Source organism: Aedes albopictus, chromosome 2, assembly GCF_035046485.1.
Source record: "Aedes albopictus strain Foshan chromosome 2, AalbF5, whole genome shotgun sequence".
Lineage (NCBI taxonomy): Eukaryota > Metazoa > Arthropoda > Insecta > Diptera > Culicidae > Aedes > Aedes albopictus.
In genome coordinates, this window is record NC_085137.1 from 261,337,159 (window position 1) to 261,353,067 (window position 15,909).

The following is a 15,909-nucleotide window of genomic DNA, read 5'->3' on the forward strand; positions in this document are numbered from 1 at the left end:
GCTCACGGTAGAAGCCATGCAAATGCCGTTCGATCGCCTCAGGGTTGTCGATTGGATGACCAGTTTCGTCCCGCAGTTGTGAAATTGTTGTTTTCTTCCGACGCCTTTCTCCTAGATGGAACGTCGAGATCGGCTCACCAGCAACATATGACTCGTTGACTCGCATGAACGTTTTGGTGAAGTCACGCTGGAGTGTCAACATTTGCGCCTTCACACGGTTGATTGTTGTCAGCATGCCAGGGTTTTGGAAGTAGTTATTGTAGTGAATAAGGTTTGATTCTGAGTAATTGATTGAAAAATATTGAGCGTGCTTTTAAGCAGTACTAGAACGGCTGCCCGGCATTGATGATTTTGATGATTAGATGATGATGTATGCGTGCGCTTGTTTTGCTACGGATAGACGCACAATGAATGAAAGAGAATAACACGATAGAAGACAGAAAAAAAAGAGATGGATTGACTGACTGCTAATATCTAAAAAAAACCATTCGTAATCTCGCATAGATCGTGCACACTGTAGCATCTAAGTAGTCTTTGATCAAAATGTACATTGACAATCTTCAGAGAAATAAATTCATTCTTTATTCAACCACCAACCGACAAGGTTCAGTTATTTCATTTGGCGACTGCGGGTGCGGATTATTCGACCCATCGACGGCGGAGGTTAACTACTGGAACAAGTCCCGGTGTGTCACCATCTGATTTTGAAGGAGAAAACAAGATTGAAGCAGAACAGATCAAGAAGCGGAAGTCGAGCAGAAAATAACAGTAGCGGAAATCGAGCGGTCAAGATCCGGACAGCGGTCAAGATTCAGGAAACGGAAGCGTAGCGGTCAAGATTCGGGAAGCAGATTCGAGTACCAGGCGGTATCGTAAAACACGAACATTTGAAGATGGCGTGGCCGATGGTATGTACATTTTAGTTGAGAGATTGTTTTTCGTTTTTTTCATGTTTGTAGTTGCCTTGGAAACAGTTCCAGAACTAAAATATTGCAACTAGAAATTCAGGATGCAGTACGTTGTCTGAATATAGAGATTATTCAGAGCTTCGGAACCTGAAAGTTGATATTTTAGTTTCCTAAAACGCAAACCAAATATGGAAAGCTGTTGAAATCAAGATGGATTTCAAAGCAGGAAAGTTTGGGTTGCCCATAGAAATTCATTTGTAATGAAATGGGAGCAACAGAGACCAAACAGGATTTCAAATAAAAAAAAGTTTGGGTTGCCCATAGAAATTCATTTATAATGAAATGGGAACAACAGAAACCAAACAGGAAAAGGTAGAGCGTTAGTAGGACTAGTGTATGTTTTAATAATGTATGGCTAATGTAAACCACTCTAACATTCATTAGATGAAGAAGTTATTTCATCTTATCCCCCGCTAGGTCAATCCTCTCATCCCACCATTCGTTGAAGACGCAGAAGGGAGCGTAGCCATTCGCTGGGAGGAATGGAAGAAGCAATTTAACGCGTATGTAGATTGGAGAGGTATTGAAGACCACGAGGCCAAATTCAAAACCCTGGCGTTATTCGGTGGACCGGATATACGGAGAATTATTGACCAGATCGATGTGGACGAAAATCATCTGATCGAAAACCGATACCATCTGGCTATTGAAACACTGGATGGATATTTCATTCCCCGAATCTCCATCGCGTTCGAGTTGCAGAAGTTCCGGCAAGCGTCTCCGTTACCAGGAGAAAATATTGAAAAATTTGCATTTCGACTCCGGAAGCTTGCTGAAAACTGTGAACTTGGCGAACAATCTGAAAAGTTGATCGTTAACCAGATAATGTCGACCACGAAGGATCTGAAATTAAAGGCAAAAATTCTGAAGAGTGATTTACCCTTGAATCAAGTTATTGCTGCAGCTCGTGCTCATGAGTCGTTGCAGTCTCAGTTGGATCAATGCGAAACAAGCGCAACTTCTTGTCCGGCGGAAAGCGTGCTGAAAATCAACAAAATGAACCGACAATCGAATGAAACATTGAGGAACTACAAGCAGGAGAGGTGCCCCCGTTGTAACGGACGTCATGCATTCAGAAGCGACAACTGTCCTGCTAAAGACCAGAAATGTCGTATTTGTGGAATAGTTGGACATTTTGCCCGTTGCTGCCGTCAGATAAGGAAACATCGCAACTCTACCGAAACCACCAATTCTAACAGACCAAGCATCAGGAAGAAGCAGTACATTCGAGAAATTGAACGCACGGATGATGGAGCCCATACAATGGATGCAGAAGCGGAAACATTCGATCTTTTCCATCTGGACTCGAAGAAACGGACAGCGACTGTTTGCATCGGTGGAGCTGCTATGAAACTCATCATTGACACTGGAGCAGATGTTGACGTGCTGTGTGATCGCGATTGGAAAACCTTAAAGGAAACCGGATTTATGGCGTTTAGCGTGAGAAAGGGGAGCAAGAAATCGTTCCAGGCCTATGGAACCAGCAACAATCTCAAGGTCCTTGGAGAAGTTGATTCGGAAATCACATGGAAAGGGAACACCGTTGAAACTACACTGTACGTTATCGAGGGAGGAAAATGTTCACTCATGTCCGGAGATACAGCCGAGAAATTGGGATTACTGAAGTTCGTACAAGCTGTGGATAATGTGGCCTTTCCCCACATGCAAGGTAATTTTTAACTAATTTGTAATTCATAAATCATAGATATAACAATAAATTTACTGAATGGAACAACATTTCTATTAGGGATTGTGGCGAATATAAAAATTGATAAAACAGTCTCTCCGGTTCGACAATCAATTAGACGTATTCCTTTTCCATTAGAAGCATTAACCTTAAAGAAACTTAAGGAACTGCTTGCTCAGGACATAATTGAAAAGGTGAGCGAAGCTTCTGAATGGGTCTCACCCATGTTGGTTAAACGGAAGAGCTCGTCAGAAGTCAGGATCATAATAGATTTGCGGGAGGCTAACAAAGCTATCGTTCGAGAAGTACATCCATTACCTACCATGGAACAAATGACATGTAAAATTGGCGGGAACAAAGTTTTCACGAAACTTGATGTGAAACAGGCATTCCATCAAGTATTATTACATGAAAATTGCCGTTATATAACCACTTTTATATCGCCTCTTGGTTTGATGCGATACAAACGATTAATGTTTGGCCTATCCGCTGCACCTGAAATTTTCCAAAAGGTGATGGAAACCTTATTCGCCGATATGCCGTGGCTCATCATTTTCATTGATGACATACTGATACCGGCTAAAAGCAGAGATGAACTTCATCAACGAACAAAGGTTGTGCTTGAACGTCTCCATCAACACAATGTTTTATTAAATAACGAGAAAATTGTTTCAAATGTGGAAGAAATAGATTTTCTGGGCTATTTGATCTCCGGTAGCGGTGTTTCTGTTTCACCAAAGAAGTTAGAAGCAATACAGAAAATGGAACCGCCACGATCGTGTGCCGAAACTCGGAGCTTTCTCGGACTTGTAAATTTCGTTCACCGTTACGTTCCTGACATGGCTACACTCACATTTCCGCTAAACAGTTTGACACGGAAAGAATCCAAATTTATTTGGGAAGCTGAGCATCAGGAAGCGTTTGATAAAATCAAAACCATATTACTGAAACATGAGACTCTAGGATTTTATGATCCTAGTGATGAAACATTCATAATTGCCGATGCCAGCCCTGTTGGTTTAGGTGCAGTACTAGTACAAAGGCACAAAGGAGATCATGGTCGTATTATTTGCTATGCATCCAAAACACTTTCTCCTGTCGAAAGGAAATATGCTCAAACGGAACGTGAAGCTCTTGCCTTAGTTTGGGCCTGCGAAAGATTCCATGAATATGTCTACGGTTTAACCTTTTGGTTGATCACAGACCACAAGCCGCTGGTATCGATATTTGGGGATCGCTTGAAGCCCTCGCCTCGAATTGAGAGATGGAAATTGAGGTTGATGTCCTACGATTACAAGGTCATGTATCGTCCTGGAAACAGTAATATCGCAGACGTACTCTCCAGGCTTTGTCAACGTGTTCCCGATTCAGATCCAACATTTGATGAGGAATCAGAAAGGATCGTGAAGATTTTAGCGGTAGACACATGCCCAAGATCGGTGTCTTTTGAGGAAATTGAATCGGCTACCAACAATGATATTGAATTGCAAGAACTTATCCAATGGATACCTTATCCGGCAAACCGTTGGCCGAAAACATTGTCCAGATACAAGAAAATTGCCAGCTCCTTGATGAATAATGGAAACTTGATAATGAAGGATCACAAAATTGTTGTACCAAGAAGCTTACAAACAAGAACCCTTCAGATAGCTCACGATCCTCATCTGGGTATATCGTCGATGAAACGACGTCTGCGCACAAAGGTTTGGTGGCCTCACATGGACAAAATGGTGGAACAATTTGTGCAAAGCTGTTCCGGATGCCTTCTGGTTTCTGAACCCAAACATCAGCCTGTTTCCAGGATCGAAATGCCAACATTTCCATGGCAAAAGCTGGCTATAGATTTCATGGAAATACCTGGGGGAAATCACTTGCTTGTGATTACTGATTATTTTTCGAGGTTTCAGTATTTCATACATTATACATGTAAGACGATTTTAAATTTAATTTTATTTTCATAGATACATTGAAGTAGCAAATCAATCAACAATGACCGCAAATCTAACAATAACCAAACTTCGAGAAGCTTTTGCACGTTTTGGTTATCCCGAAATGATTGTATGCGATAATGGGCAGCCTTTCGCATCGGAAGAATTCGCAAGATTTTGTTCAGTCAACGGCATCACCATTCAACATACTGTACCGTATGCTGCTTTCCAGAATGGTCTGGTAGAAAGGCAGAATCGAAACCTCTTGAAAACTATTCGAATAAGCGTCGCTACTGGAAGAAACTGGAAGAACGATCTTCAAGACTTCCTTCACTCTTATAGAGCTACACCACACTCATCTACAAATTTTAGTCCCTCAGAATTATTGTTTGGGTGGAATATTAGAGATAGACTACCACCTATCAGGAGGAAAGTTGATGTAACAAAAGCTCGAGAGAATGATAAAAACTCAAAAGAAAAGGGCAGGTTATACACTAACATGAAGAAACATGCAAAGTATTCTAAGATAGATGTAGGCGATCATGTTCTCGTGAAAAACATGTTGAGAAAGAATAAGTTAACTACAAATTTTGCGTCTCAGCCACATATTGTGCTTCAACGAAATGGGACCAGACTCAAACTTAAAAATCTTGATTCTGGTATAATAACAGAAAGACACGTAAATCACACAAAACCAATTGTAATTAATAATCCACTATTAACTAACTTAACATCATCAAACACTAATCTAAGCGATAAGCGACTGCAAGACGAAGAACAACATCAATCGGTATGGTCCAAACGTTTGAGAAGCAATCGTTCCTAATTTGTTAACTAAATATATTAATATTCATAAACTGTATTATTTGTAAAATTGACAAAGGGAGAGAATGTAGCATCTAAGTAGTCTTTGATCAAAATGTACATTGACAATCTTCAGAGAAATAAATTCATTCTTTATTCAACCACCAACCGACAAGGTTCAGTTATTTCACACACCCCTACATCCTCCGCCCCACGATTAATCCGTCGATCGCCGTTGATCATCCATCCGACACGATCTATGATCAGTCGAGGTCGGGGCTTCTGTGTTCCCCACAATTCATTGTATCGCCCCTGCCTGACTGATGGGCTGTGCTGTCGAAGCTAAAAAATTTTGGTGTTGGATTTTTTGGCAAAAATCTAATCCAATCATTATCTAATCCAAATCCAATCCAAAACTAACCCAGATCCAATTCCAATTCAAATCCATTCGAAATCCAAATCAAATCCAATCCAATTCAAATGCAATGCATATACAATCCAGATTCATTCCAAATCCCAAATCCATTCCAAATCTAATGCAAATCCAAGCTAATCTAAATCCAACCCCTATCCTATCCAAATCCAATCCAAACTCAATCCAAATCCAATCCAAATCCAATCGAAATCCAATCCAAATCCAATCCAAATCCAATCCAAATCCAATCCAAATCCAATCCAAATCCAATCCAAATCCAATCGAAATCCAATCGAAATCCAATCCAATTCCAATCCAAATCCAATCCAAATCCAATCCAAATCCAATCCAAATCCAATCCAAATCCAATCCAAATCCAATCCAAATCCAATCCAAATCCAATCCAAATCCAATCCAAATCCAATCCAAATCCAATCCAAATCCAATCCAAATCCAATCCAATCCAAATCCAATCCAAATCCAATCCAAATCCAATCCAAATCCAATCCAAATCCAATCCAAATCCAATCCAAATCCAATCCAATCCAAATCCAATCCAAATCCAATCCAAATCCAATCCAAATCCAATCCAAATCCAATCCAAATCCAACCCAAATCCAATCCAAATCCAATCCAAATCCAATCCAAATCCAATCCAATCCAAATCCAATGCAAATCCAATCCAAATCCAATCTAAATCCTTTTCAAACTCAAACCAAAACCAACCCAAATCTAATCTAATCCTAATCCAATCTCAATCCAATCTAAATCCAAACCAAACCAAATCCAATTCAATTCCAAATCCAATTCAATCCATTTCAATCCAATTCAATCCAAATCCATTCCAATTCCAAATTCTATCCAAATCCAATGCAAATCCAATGCAATCCATTCCAAATCAAATCCAATCCAATCATAATTCTAATCCATATCCCATTTAAAATCAAATCCAATCTTAATCCAATTCAAATCCAATCCAATCCAAATCCAATCCAAATCCAATCCAACCCAAATCCAATCTAAATCCAATTCAATTCCAAATCCATTCCAATTCCAAATCCAATCCAAAACAAATCATACCTGAATACAATCATAATCAAATTCAAACCCATTTCTAATTGAATCCAAATTAAATCCAATCCAATTATTATCCGATCCAAATCCAATTCAAATCCAGTCCAAAACTAACCCAGATCCAAATCCAATCCAAATCCATACTCAACCCAATCCAATTCATATACAATCCAGCTCATTCCAAATCCAATCCAAACAAGATCCAAATCAAATAAAATCGAAATCCAATCCAAAGCCAATCCAAATCCAATCCCAATCCAAATCCATTCCAAATGCAAATTAAATCCAATCCAAATTAAATCCAATTCAAATCTAATCCAATCATTATCTAATCCAAATCCAATCCAAAACTAACCCAGATCCAATTCCAATTCAAATCCATTCGAAATCCAAATCAAATCCAATCCAATTCAAATGCAATGCATATACAATCCAGATTCATTCCAAATCCCAAATCCATTCCAAATCTAATGCAAATCCAAGCTAATCTAAATCCAACCCTTATCCTATCCAAATCCAATCCAAATCCAAACCAAATTCAATCCAAATTCAATCCAAATCCAATCCAAATCCAATCCAAATCAAATCCAAATCCAATCCAAATCCAATCCAAATCCAATCCAAATCCAATCCAAATCCAATCCAAATCCAATCCAAATCCAATCCAAATCCAATCCAAATCCAATCCAAATCCAATCCAAATCCAATCCAAATCCAATCCAAATCCAATCCAAATCCAATCCAAATCCAATCCAAATCCAATCCAAATCCAATCCAAATCCAATCCAAATCCAATCCAAATCCAATCCAAATCCAATCCAAATCCAATCCAAATCCAATCCAAATCCAATCCAAATCCAATCCAAATCCAATCCAAATCCAATCCAAATCCAATCCAAATCCAATCCAAATCCAATCCAAATCCAATCCAAATCCAATCCAAATCCAATCCAAATCCAAATCCAATCCAAATCCAAATCCAAATCCAAATCCAATCCAAATCCAATCCAAATCCAATCCAAATCCAAATCCAAATCCAATCCAAATCCAGTGTAAATCCAATCCAAATCCAATCCAAATCCAATCCAAATCCAATACAAATCCAATCCAAATCCAATCCAAATCCAATCCAAATCCAATCCAAATCCAATCCAAATCCAATCCAAATCCAATCCAAATCCAATCCAATCCAAATCCAATCCAAATCCAATCCAAATCCAATCCAAATCCAATCCAAATCCAATCCAAATCCAATCCAAATCCAATCCAAATCCAATCCAAATCCAATCCAAATCCAATCCAAATCCAATCCAAATCCAATCCAAATCCAATCCAAATCCAATCCAATCCAAATCCAATCCAAATCCAATCCAAATCCAATCCAAATCCAATCCAAATCCAATCCAATCCAAATCCAAATCCAATCCAAATCAAGTCCAAATCCAATCCAAATCCAATTCAAATCCAATCCAAATCCAATCCAAATCCAATCCAAATCCAATCCAAATTCAATCCAAATCCAATCCAAATCCAATCCAATCCAAATCCAATCCAAATCCAATCCAAATCCAATCCAAATCCAATCCAAATCCAATCCAAATCCAATCCAAATCCAATCCAAATCCAATCCAAATCCAATCCAAATCCAATCCAAATCCAATCCAAATCCAATCCAAATCCAATCCAAATCCAATCCAAATCCAATCCAAATCCAATCCAAATCCAATCCAAATCCAATCCAAATCCAATCCAAATCCAATCCAAATCCAATCCAAATCCAATCCAAATCCAATCCAAATCCAATCCAAATCCAATCCAAATCCAATCCAAATCCAATCCAAATCCAATCCAAATCCAATCCAAATCCAATCCAAATCCAATCCAAATCCAATCCAAATCCAATCCAAATCCAATCCAAATCCAATCCAAATCCAATCCAAATCCAATCCAAATCCAATCCAAATCCAATCCAAATCCAATCCAAATCCAATCCAAATCCAATCCAAATCCAATCCAAATCCAATCCAAATCCAATCCAAATCCAATCCAAATCCAATCCAAATCCAATCCAAATCCAATCCAAATCCAATCCAAATCCAATCCAAATCCAATCCAAATCCAATCCAAATCCAATCCAAATCCAATCCAAATCCAATCCAAATCCAATTCAAATTTAATACAAACCCAATCTAATCCAAATCCAATCCAATCCAAATTCAATCAAATCCATTTCAAATCCATTCCAAATCCAAATTATATTCAATCCAAATTAAATCCAATCAAAATCTAACCCAATCTAATCCAATCCAAATCCATTCCAAAACTAACCCAGATCAAAATCCAATCCAAATCCAATTAAATTCAATTTAAATCCATTTCAAATCCAGTCCAAATTTAATCCTAATCCAATCCAAATTATATTTAATCCTAATTAAATCCAATAAAATCTAATCAAAATCTAATCAAATCATTATCCAATCCAAATCAAATCCAAAACGAACCCAGATTCAAAACCAATTCAAATCCATTCGAAATCCAATTCAGATCCAATTTATTTCAAATCTAATTTAAATCCAATCCAATCCATATACAATCCTATTTTATTTTAAATCTAATCCAATCAAGATCCAAATCAAATACAATCCAAATCTAATTCAAATCCAATCCAATCAAGATCAAATTCAAATCCAATTCAAATCAAATGCAAATCCAATCTTATCTAGTCCAAATCCAATCTAAATCCTATTCAATCCATATCCAAACCAATTCCATTCCAAATCCATTCCAATTCCTTTCCAAATATTGCAAACCCAATCCAAATTCAATTTAAAGCAAAACCAAATCCAATCCATTTCAAAACCAATCCAAATTCAATCCAAATTCAATTCAATCCAAAGAAACTCCAATTCGAATCCAAATCAAATCCAATCAAGTCCAATCCAGCTACAATACCAAAACCCAATCCAACACAACTTAATTTCAAAATTCGAATTCAATCAAACTACAATCCAAATCCAACTTCACTTCAAATTTTATCCAAATGCAATTCAGATGCAGTTCTAAACTTATTATTGTTCGTAATCATTGATGATAATCCGTTTGTTATTCTGCGTTCATCAAAGCACACGTTTTCCTCCTCTTTTTTACTATGAAAAAAATCTAATTCTTATTAAGTTCATATGCAACAACTTATCACACAGTAAATTGAATGTGGCCAGCGTTCAATTATCTGCGTCTAATGCGTCAATGATTTCCATAACCAAACAAAAAAAAAACATTTTGTTTCACGAAAGATTTTCATTTTTTTTTTGTAGTGTCAATTTATCTCTTCATGAAAATTACCCTGCAGATACCCACACGTTCTGCATATATGGCGAGGTACCCACGCATCCTGCCTTTTATTTTGTTCAACAAATTCATCATTGCAGATACACACTCGTTCTGCATTAATTCATAGTCGTCACAACTTTTTTTTTTCATGCTGGAGCAGATACCGTTGTTCTGCTCTCAGTGCAAGGAACCCAGTCGTCCTGCATAAATACGAACACCATTTTCTTTATTCTCATGCTGGAGCAGATACCCAGTCGTTCTGCTCCAGTGCTAGGAACCCAGTCGTCCTGCATATTTTTGAGTTCTATTCTTGTTCTTCTTCTCCAAAACTAATCTCGTCAAGCACCATTTCAATCCCGCACTTCCATACCCCATTATAAAATTAATCTAAAAATCATCACTCTTCAATGCTTTTGAAAATTCAATCAAATCCCTACTGAGCCGCGCCATGTAGTAAACTCTACTTTTTTTCCGTCCGAATTCTAAATCTATTAATTTTCTCACACGCCCCCATTTAGGTTTTTCATTTCGTCCGAATCAAAATCAAAAGAATTTCTCACACGCGTCCGTCCATCGCAAAAATCACCAACCAATAATTCTTTTGATTTTGATTCGGACGAAATGAAAAACCTAAATGGGCGCGTGTGAGAAAATTAATAGATTTAGAATTCGGACGGAAAAAAAGTAGAGTTTACTACAGGTCCGTGTGCGATCGTTTCATCAGGTGCAGCGCGCAGATCGTGGTGGTGTAGCAAATCGGAAGCGCCGCGCCGCTGCTGCTGAGCTGAGATGAGGTGCTGCCTGAAAGAAATTGTTTGCTTTTCTTTTTAGCTTCGACAGCACAGCCCATCAGTCAGGCAGGGGCGATACAATGAATTGTGGGGAACACAGAAGCCCCGACCTCGACTGATCATAGATCGTGTCGGATGGATGATCAACGGCGATCGACGGATTAATCGTGGGGCGGAGGATGTATTCTCACACGCGTCCGTCCATCGCAAAAATCACCAACAGAATGAGAAAACAGCCAAACTTGTTTTCGTTCAAGCCTGACTCAAAATCTATTGCCGTTCCATTCTCACATACGCTTCTATCATCTCACCAACACTCTATCTCATTTCTCCCATTCACTCTCTGTTTCCATTCAAACCCTGCACGGACATTCTGCCCATCATGAGCTTGGCAGTCAGTCAATCCATCTCTTTTTTTTCTGTCTTCTATCGTGTTATTCTCTTTCATTCATTGTGCGTCTATCCGTAGCAAAACAAGCGCACGCATACATCATCATCTAATCTTCAAAATCATCAATGCCGGGCAGCCGTTCTAGTACTGCTTAAAAGCACGCTCAATATTTTTCAATCAATTACTCAGAATCAAACCTTATTCACTACAGTTATCATATGCCTGCCGTAATTCTGCGTATAGTCGCTGGTGTTCGCGATGAAAATCATTATAAGCGGCTTTAGATTTCCATCGGAAAAAGGAAGTAGTTTTGGGTTTGGCATATGATATCCACCATTGCATCCATGACGTGAAATTATGTCTTTGGCGAGTCCAATATTGCCATCGACATTGGAATTCCTGGACGTTTTCTTGTGTCAATACATGTGGACGAAGCGACCAAAAACCGCGTCCTGGTTCCCTGCCAAGGTAGGGTAGACAAATACGGGCGGTCACGGCTTTGTGATCCGAAAACGAACAAACATGGATATCTATTGCTCTCAGATGGGTACGCAGACTCTGGCTTACGTACACACGGTCGAGGCGTGATGACGAATTGTGGGTCATGTACGTGTAGCCCGGCAGGTTCGGGCATAGTTTTGCCCAAACGTCTAGAAGCTGGAGTTGCTGTACAGTGGCGAGGAGGGCGGGGCTGTGGTTACTTCCCGTCGCGTCGCGCTGCCGAACCACGCAGTTAAAATCGCCCGCTATCAACGTGTGCTCTGTGGGATGACGCAGGTAGTATGCGAGCGAGTTACTGTAGAACCGCTCTCTCTCAGCACGAAAGGCCGTCCCGGATGGAGCGTACACGTTGCAAAGCGTTGTGTTTTGCACTCTCAACGTAATTATACGGCCATCCAGACTCTTCTCGACGTTTGAGAATTGTATGTAGTCTTTCAGCACTATTGCCGTTCCTCTTCTGCTATGGTCTACATTGCAGACGACGCTGTAACCGGGTATCTGGAGCTGCTCGTTTTCCACCTCTTGCAGGAAGGCGATGTCGATCTCGGACGAACGTAGAAAGGTTCGTAGGGCGCTCAATTTGGTCGGGTTTGTGATTGTGTTTATGTTTATCGATGCGATATTGTAGTTGTGGAGAGCCATTGGAATTAAGCATCCATCTCCGCACTAGCCTCGTCATCGTGGTTGTGTCGGAGCTTCTTGCCTGGCGGACGACCACCTCGGCGCTTGCTGCTTGTTGAAGCTGAAGAAATGTCGGTCTCGTTACCATCGCTTGCTTGCCGAGTGGAGATTCGGCTCGCTGTTTGTACAGTTTGGAGAGAGGTCGGTGGGGCCATGAGGTTGCTGCTTTCGGCTACATTCTCTTTCGTCAACAATGAGGCACTCTGGGTGAGGTCGATTGTGTTCGCTGCTGTCATCTTTGGAGCGCCTAGCTCCGGGTAGGTAGAAATCGTTTTCGGTGGCGGTAGGCTTGCAGCTTGTTGCTTTGACTCCTTCGGCTTTGAGCCGAACAGCTTGGAGAACGGAACCTTCTGCTTCGGTACAGTGGGCTTCGGGGCGCTGGGGCTAGCTGTCGTGTGCTTTGTCACATTGGCGTACGTCTTCTGAACCAGAAGTTTTTTATTTTGCACGCAGGAGATCCCATTATGGACGAATTCGCTGCAGTACCTACAAGTTTGGAGCTGTCCGTAGAACGTCACGTTCGTGGTTTGCCCATCGATTGTGACGTAGCTCTCGATATTGCGCTTTAGCAACATTCGGGCGATCCGAGTGCCAGTCGGGAGACCAGCAAAGCGAAATTTGCTGTCCCATAACTGTTCGGATCGACGGTGAACAATCGGTAGAAGTCCTTCCACCGCGGGAAGAGTATCAGTTTCTATCAGAACTGATCATAAGTAGTGCGCGTCAGGCACAACGTCGACCAGTGCCAGGTCCGTCGGTTCGCAGGAAACCCCCCAATCCGTGGTGGGATAGTGAGTGTACAGAAATATATCGCGAGAAATCCGCGGCGTTCAAAGAGTTTCGGAAACGCGGTTCGGTCGAAAACTTCAAGCGGTTCGCTTCCCTTGAAAGCAAGTTCAAGAACTTGATCAAGGCGAAGAAAAGCGGTTACTGGCGTCGGTTCGTCGAGGGTTTGTCGCGCGAGACTTCGATGAGAACTCTTTGGAACGTCGGTAGAAGAATGCGTAACGCGTCGTCGGTCAACGAGGATCGAGAAAGCTCTCCTCGATGGATCCTCAAGTTCGCAAAAAAAGTTTGTCCAGATTCCGTGCCCGTGGAGCGAATAATTCGTGATGTTTCCGACGATAGGGACGACATGGATAGGCCGTTTTCAATGATTGAATTCTCACTTGCTCTTCTTTCATGTAACAATTCCGCTCCAGGAATGGATCGAATCAAGTTCAACTTGCTTAAAAACCTCCCCGACGTCGCTAAGAGGCGCTTGTTGAACTTGTTCAATCAGTTCCTGGATAACAACATCGTTCCGGATGATTGGAGACAAGTGAGGGTGATAGCTGTTCAAAAACCCGGGAAACCCGCGTCGGATCATAATTCGTACCGTCCAATCGCGATGTTGTCTTGTCTACGGAAGCTGTTGGAGAAGATGATTCTCTTTCGACTGGACAAATGGGTTGAATCGAATGGCATGTTGTCAGACACACAGTTTGGTTTCCGCAGAGGCAAAGGTACGAACGACTGTCTTGCGTTGCTTTCTTCAGAAATTCAGCTTGCCTTTGCTCAAAAGCAGCAAATGGGCTCAGTGTTTTTGGATATTAAGGGTGCTTTTGATTCAGTTTGTGTCGATGTTCTTTCCGACAAACTACACGACTGTGGCCTTTCCCCAATTCTTAACAACTTTTTGTATAATTTGCTGTTTGAGAAGCAGATGAGTTTCGCTCATGGTGACTTGACAGTTTCACGAATTAGCTACATGGGCCTCCCCCAGGGTTCATGTCTAAGCCCCCTTCTTTACAACTTTTATGTTAGAGACATAGATGATTGTCTCATGGAAAACTGCACGTTAAGGCAGCTTGCGGATGACTGTGTTGTCTCTGTAACGGGATCAATAGCAGTCGATCTGCTAGGACCACTACAGGATACTTTGGACAATTTGTCTACTTGTGCTCTCAAGCTGGGTATCGAGTTCTCTCCGGAGAAAACTGAGATGGTTGTCTTTTCTAAAAAACACAAACCGGCAAAGTTTCCGCTCGTTCTGATGGGTAAGACAATCACTCATAGCATGTCTTCACAATACCTCGGCGTCTGGTTCGACTCCAAATGCACCTGGGGGAAGCACATTGTGTATCTGATACAGAAATGCCAAAAACGAATCAACTTTATGCGAACTATTACCGGAACATGGTGGGGAGCACACCCGGAAGATCTGATCAGGCTGTACCAAACAACCATTCTATCGGTTTTAGAATACGGTAGCTTCTGTTTTCAATCCGCGGCGAAAACACACTTGCTGAAGCTTCAACGGGTTCAGTACCGTTGCCTTCGGATCGCGTTAGGTTGCATGAACTCGACTCACACAATGAGTTTAGAGGTACTTGCTGGTGTACAGCCTCTGACAGACCGCTTTGCGGAGTTGTCGTTCCGGTTCCTCATCCGATGCGAGGTTGTGAATCCGTTGGTCATAGAAAACTTCGAAAAGCTGCTCGAACAGAATCCCCAAACTCGTTTTATGAGTGTGTACTACTGGTACATGACGCTGGAGGTAAGCCCATCTCCGGTTAACACCAATCGTGACAACTTCTCAGACTTCGACAGCTCCTCTGTGGATTTTGATCTCTCTATGAAGGATGAGATCACCGGTATACCAGAATCTTTTCGTTCCATAGGTATTCCACAAATTTTTGCAAGTAAGTTCGGGCATGTTAGCGGGGCCAGACAGTTCTTCACAGATGGTTCCAAAACCGATGATTCGACTGGATTCGGTGTCTACAACGAATTTCATAGCGCCACCTTTATGCTTCAAAAGCCATGTTCGGTATATATTGCTGAGCTAGCGGCTATATACTACACCTTAGAGTACATTTGCACTCTCCCACCTGAGCACTACTTCATTTTTACCGACAGTCTAAGCTCTCTGGAGGCTGTTCGGTCAATGAAACCGATGAAGCACTCAGCGTACTTCCTGAAAGGAATACGCCAAGTCTTGAGTGCTTTGTCCAAACGCTCATACATCATCACCATAGCTTGGGTCCCTTCACATTGCTCAATTCCGGGCAATGAGAAAGCGGACTCTCTGGCTAAGGTGGGCGCTAGCGAAGGCGATATTTATGAGCGTCAAATCGCCTTCGACGAATTTTTTGCATTGGCCCGTCAGGAGACCTTGATCAGCTGGCAACACAAATGGAGAGATGGAGAGATGGGTAGATGGTTGCACTCCATCATTCCACAGGTGTCGAAGAAGCCATGGTTCAAAGGGTTGGATTTGAGCCGCGATTTCATTCGTGTAATGTGTCGGTTGATGTCCAACCACTATTTGTTGAACGCACATACCTTCCGTGTTGG

General features: G+C 41.1%; 1 protein-coding gene across 1 annotated transcript; it reads left to right on the top strand.

The window, feature by feature from the left end:
* Nucleotides 1-516: 516 nt before the first annotated feature.
* Nucleotides 517-9,853, top strand: LOC134286495 (uncharacterized). The gene is made up of 3 exons (XM_062848111.1): nucleotides 517-908; nucleotides 1,386-2,637; nucleotides 9,774-9,853. Exons 1-3 carry the CDS (start codon nucleotides 894-896, stop codon nucleotides 9,851-9,853), a joined length of 1,347 nt encoding a protein of 448 aa, XP_062704095.1. The 5' UTR covers nucleotides 517-893.
* Nucleotides 9,854-15,909: the final 6,056 nt, after the last annotated feature.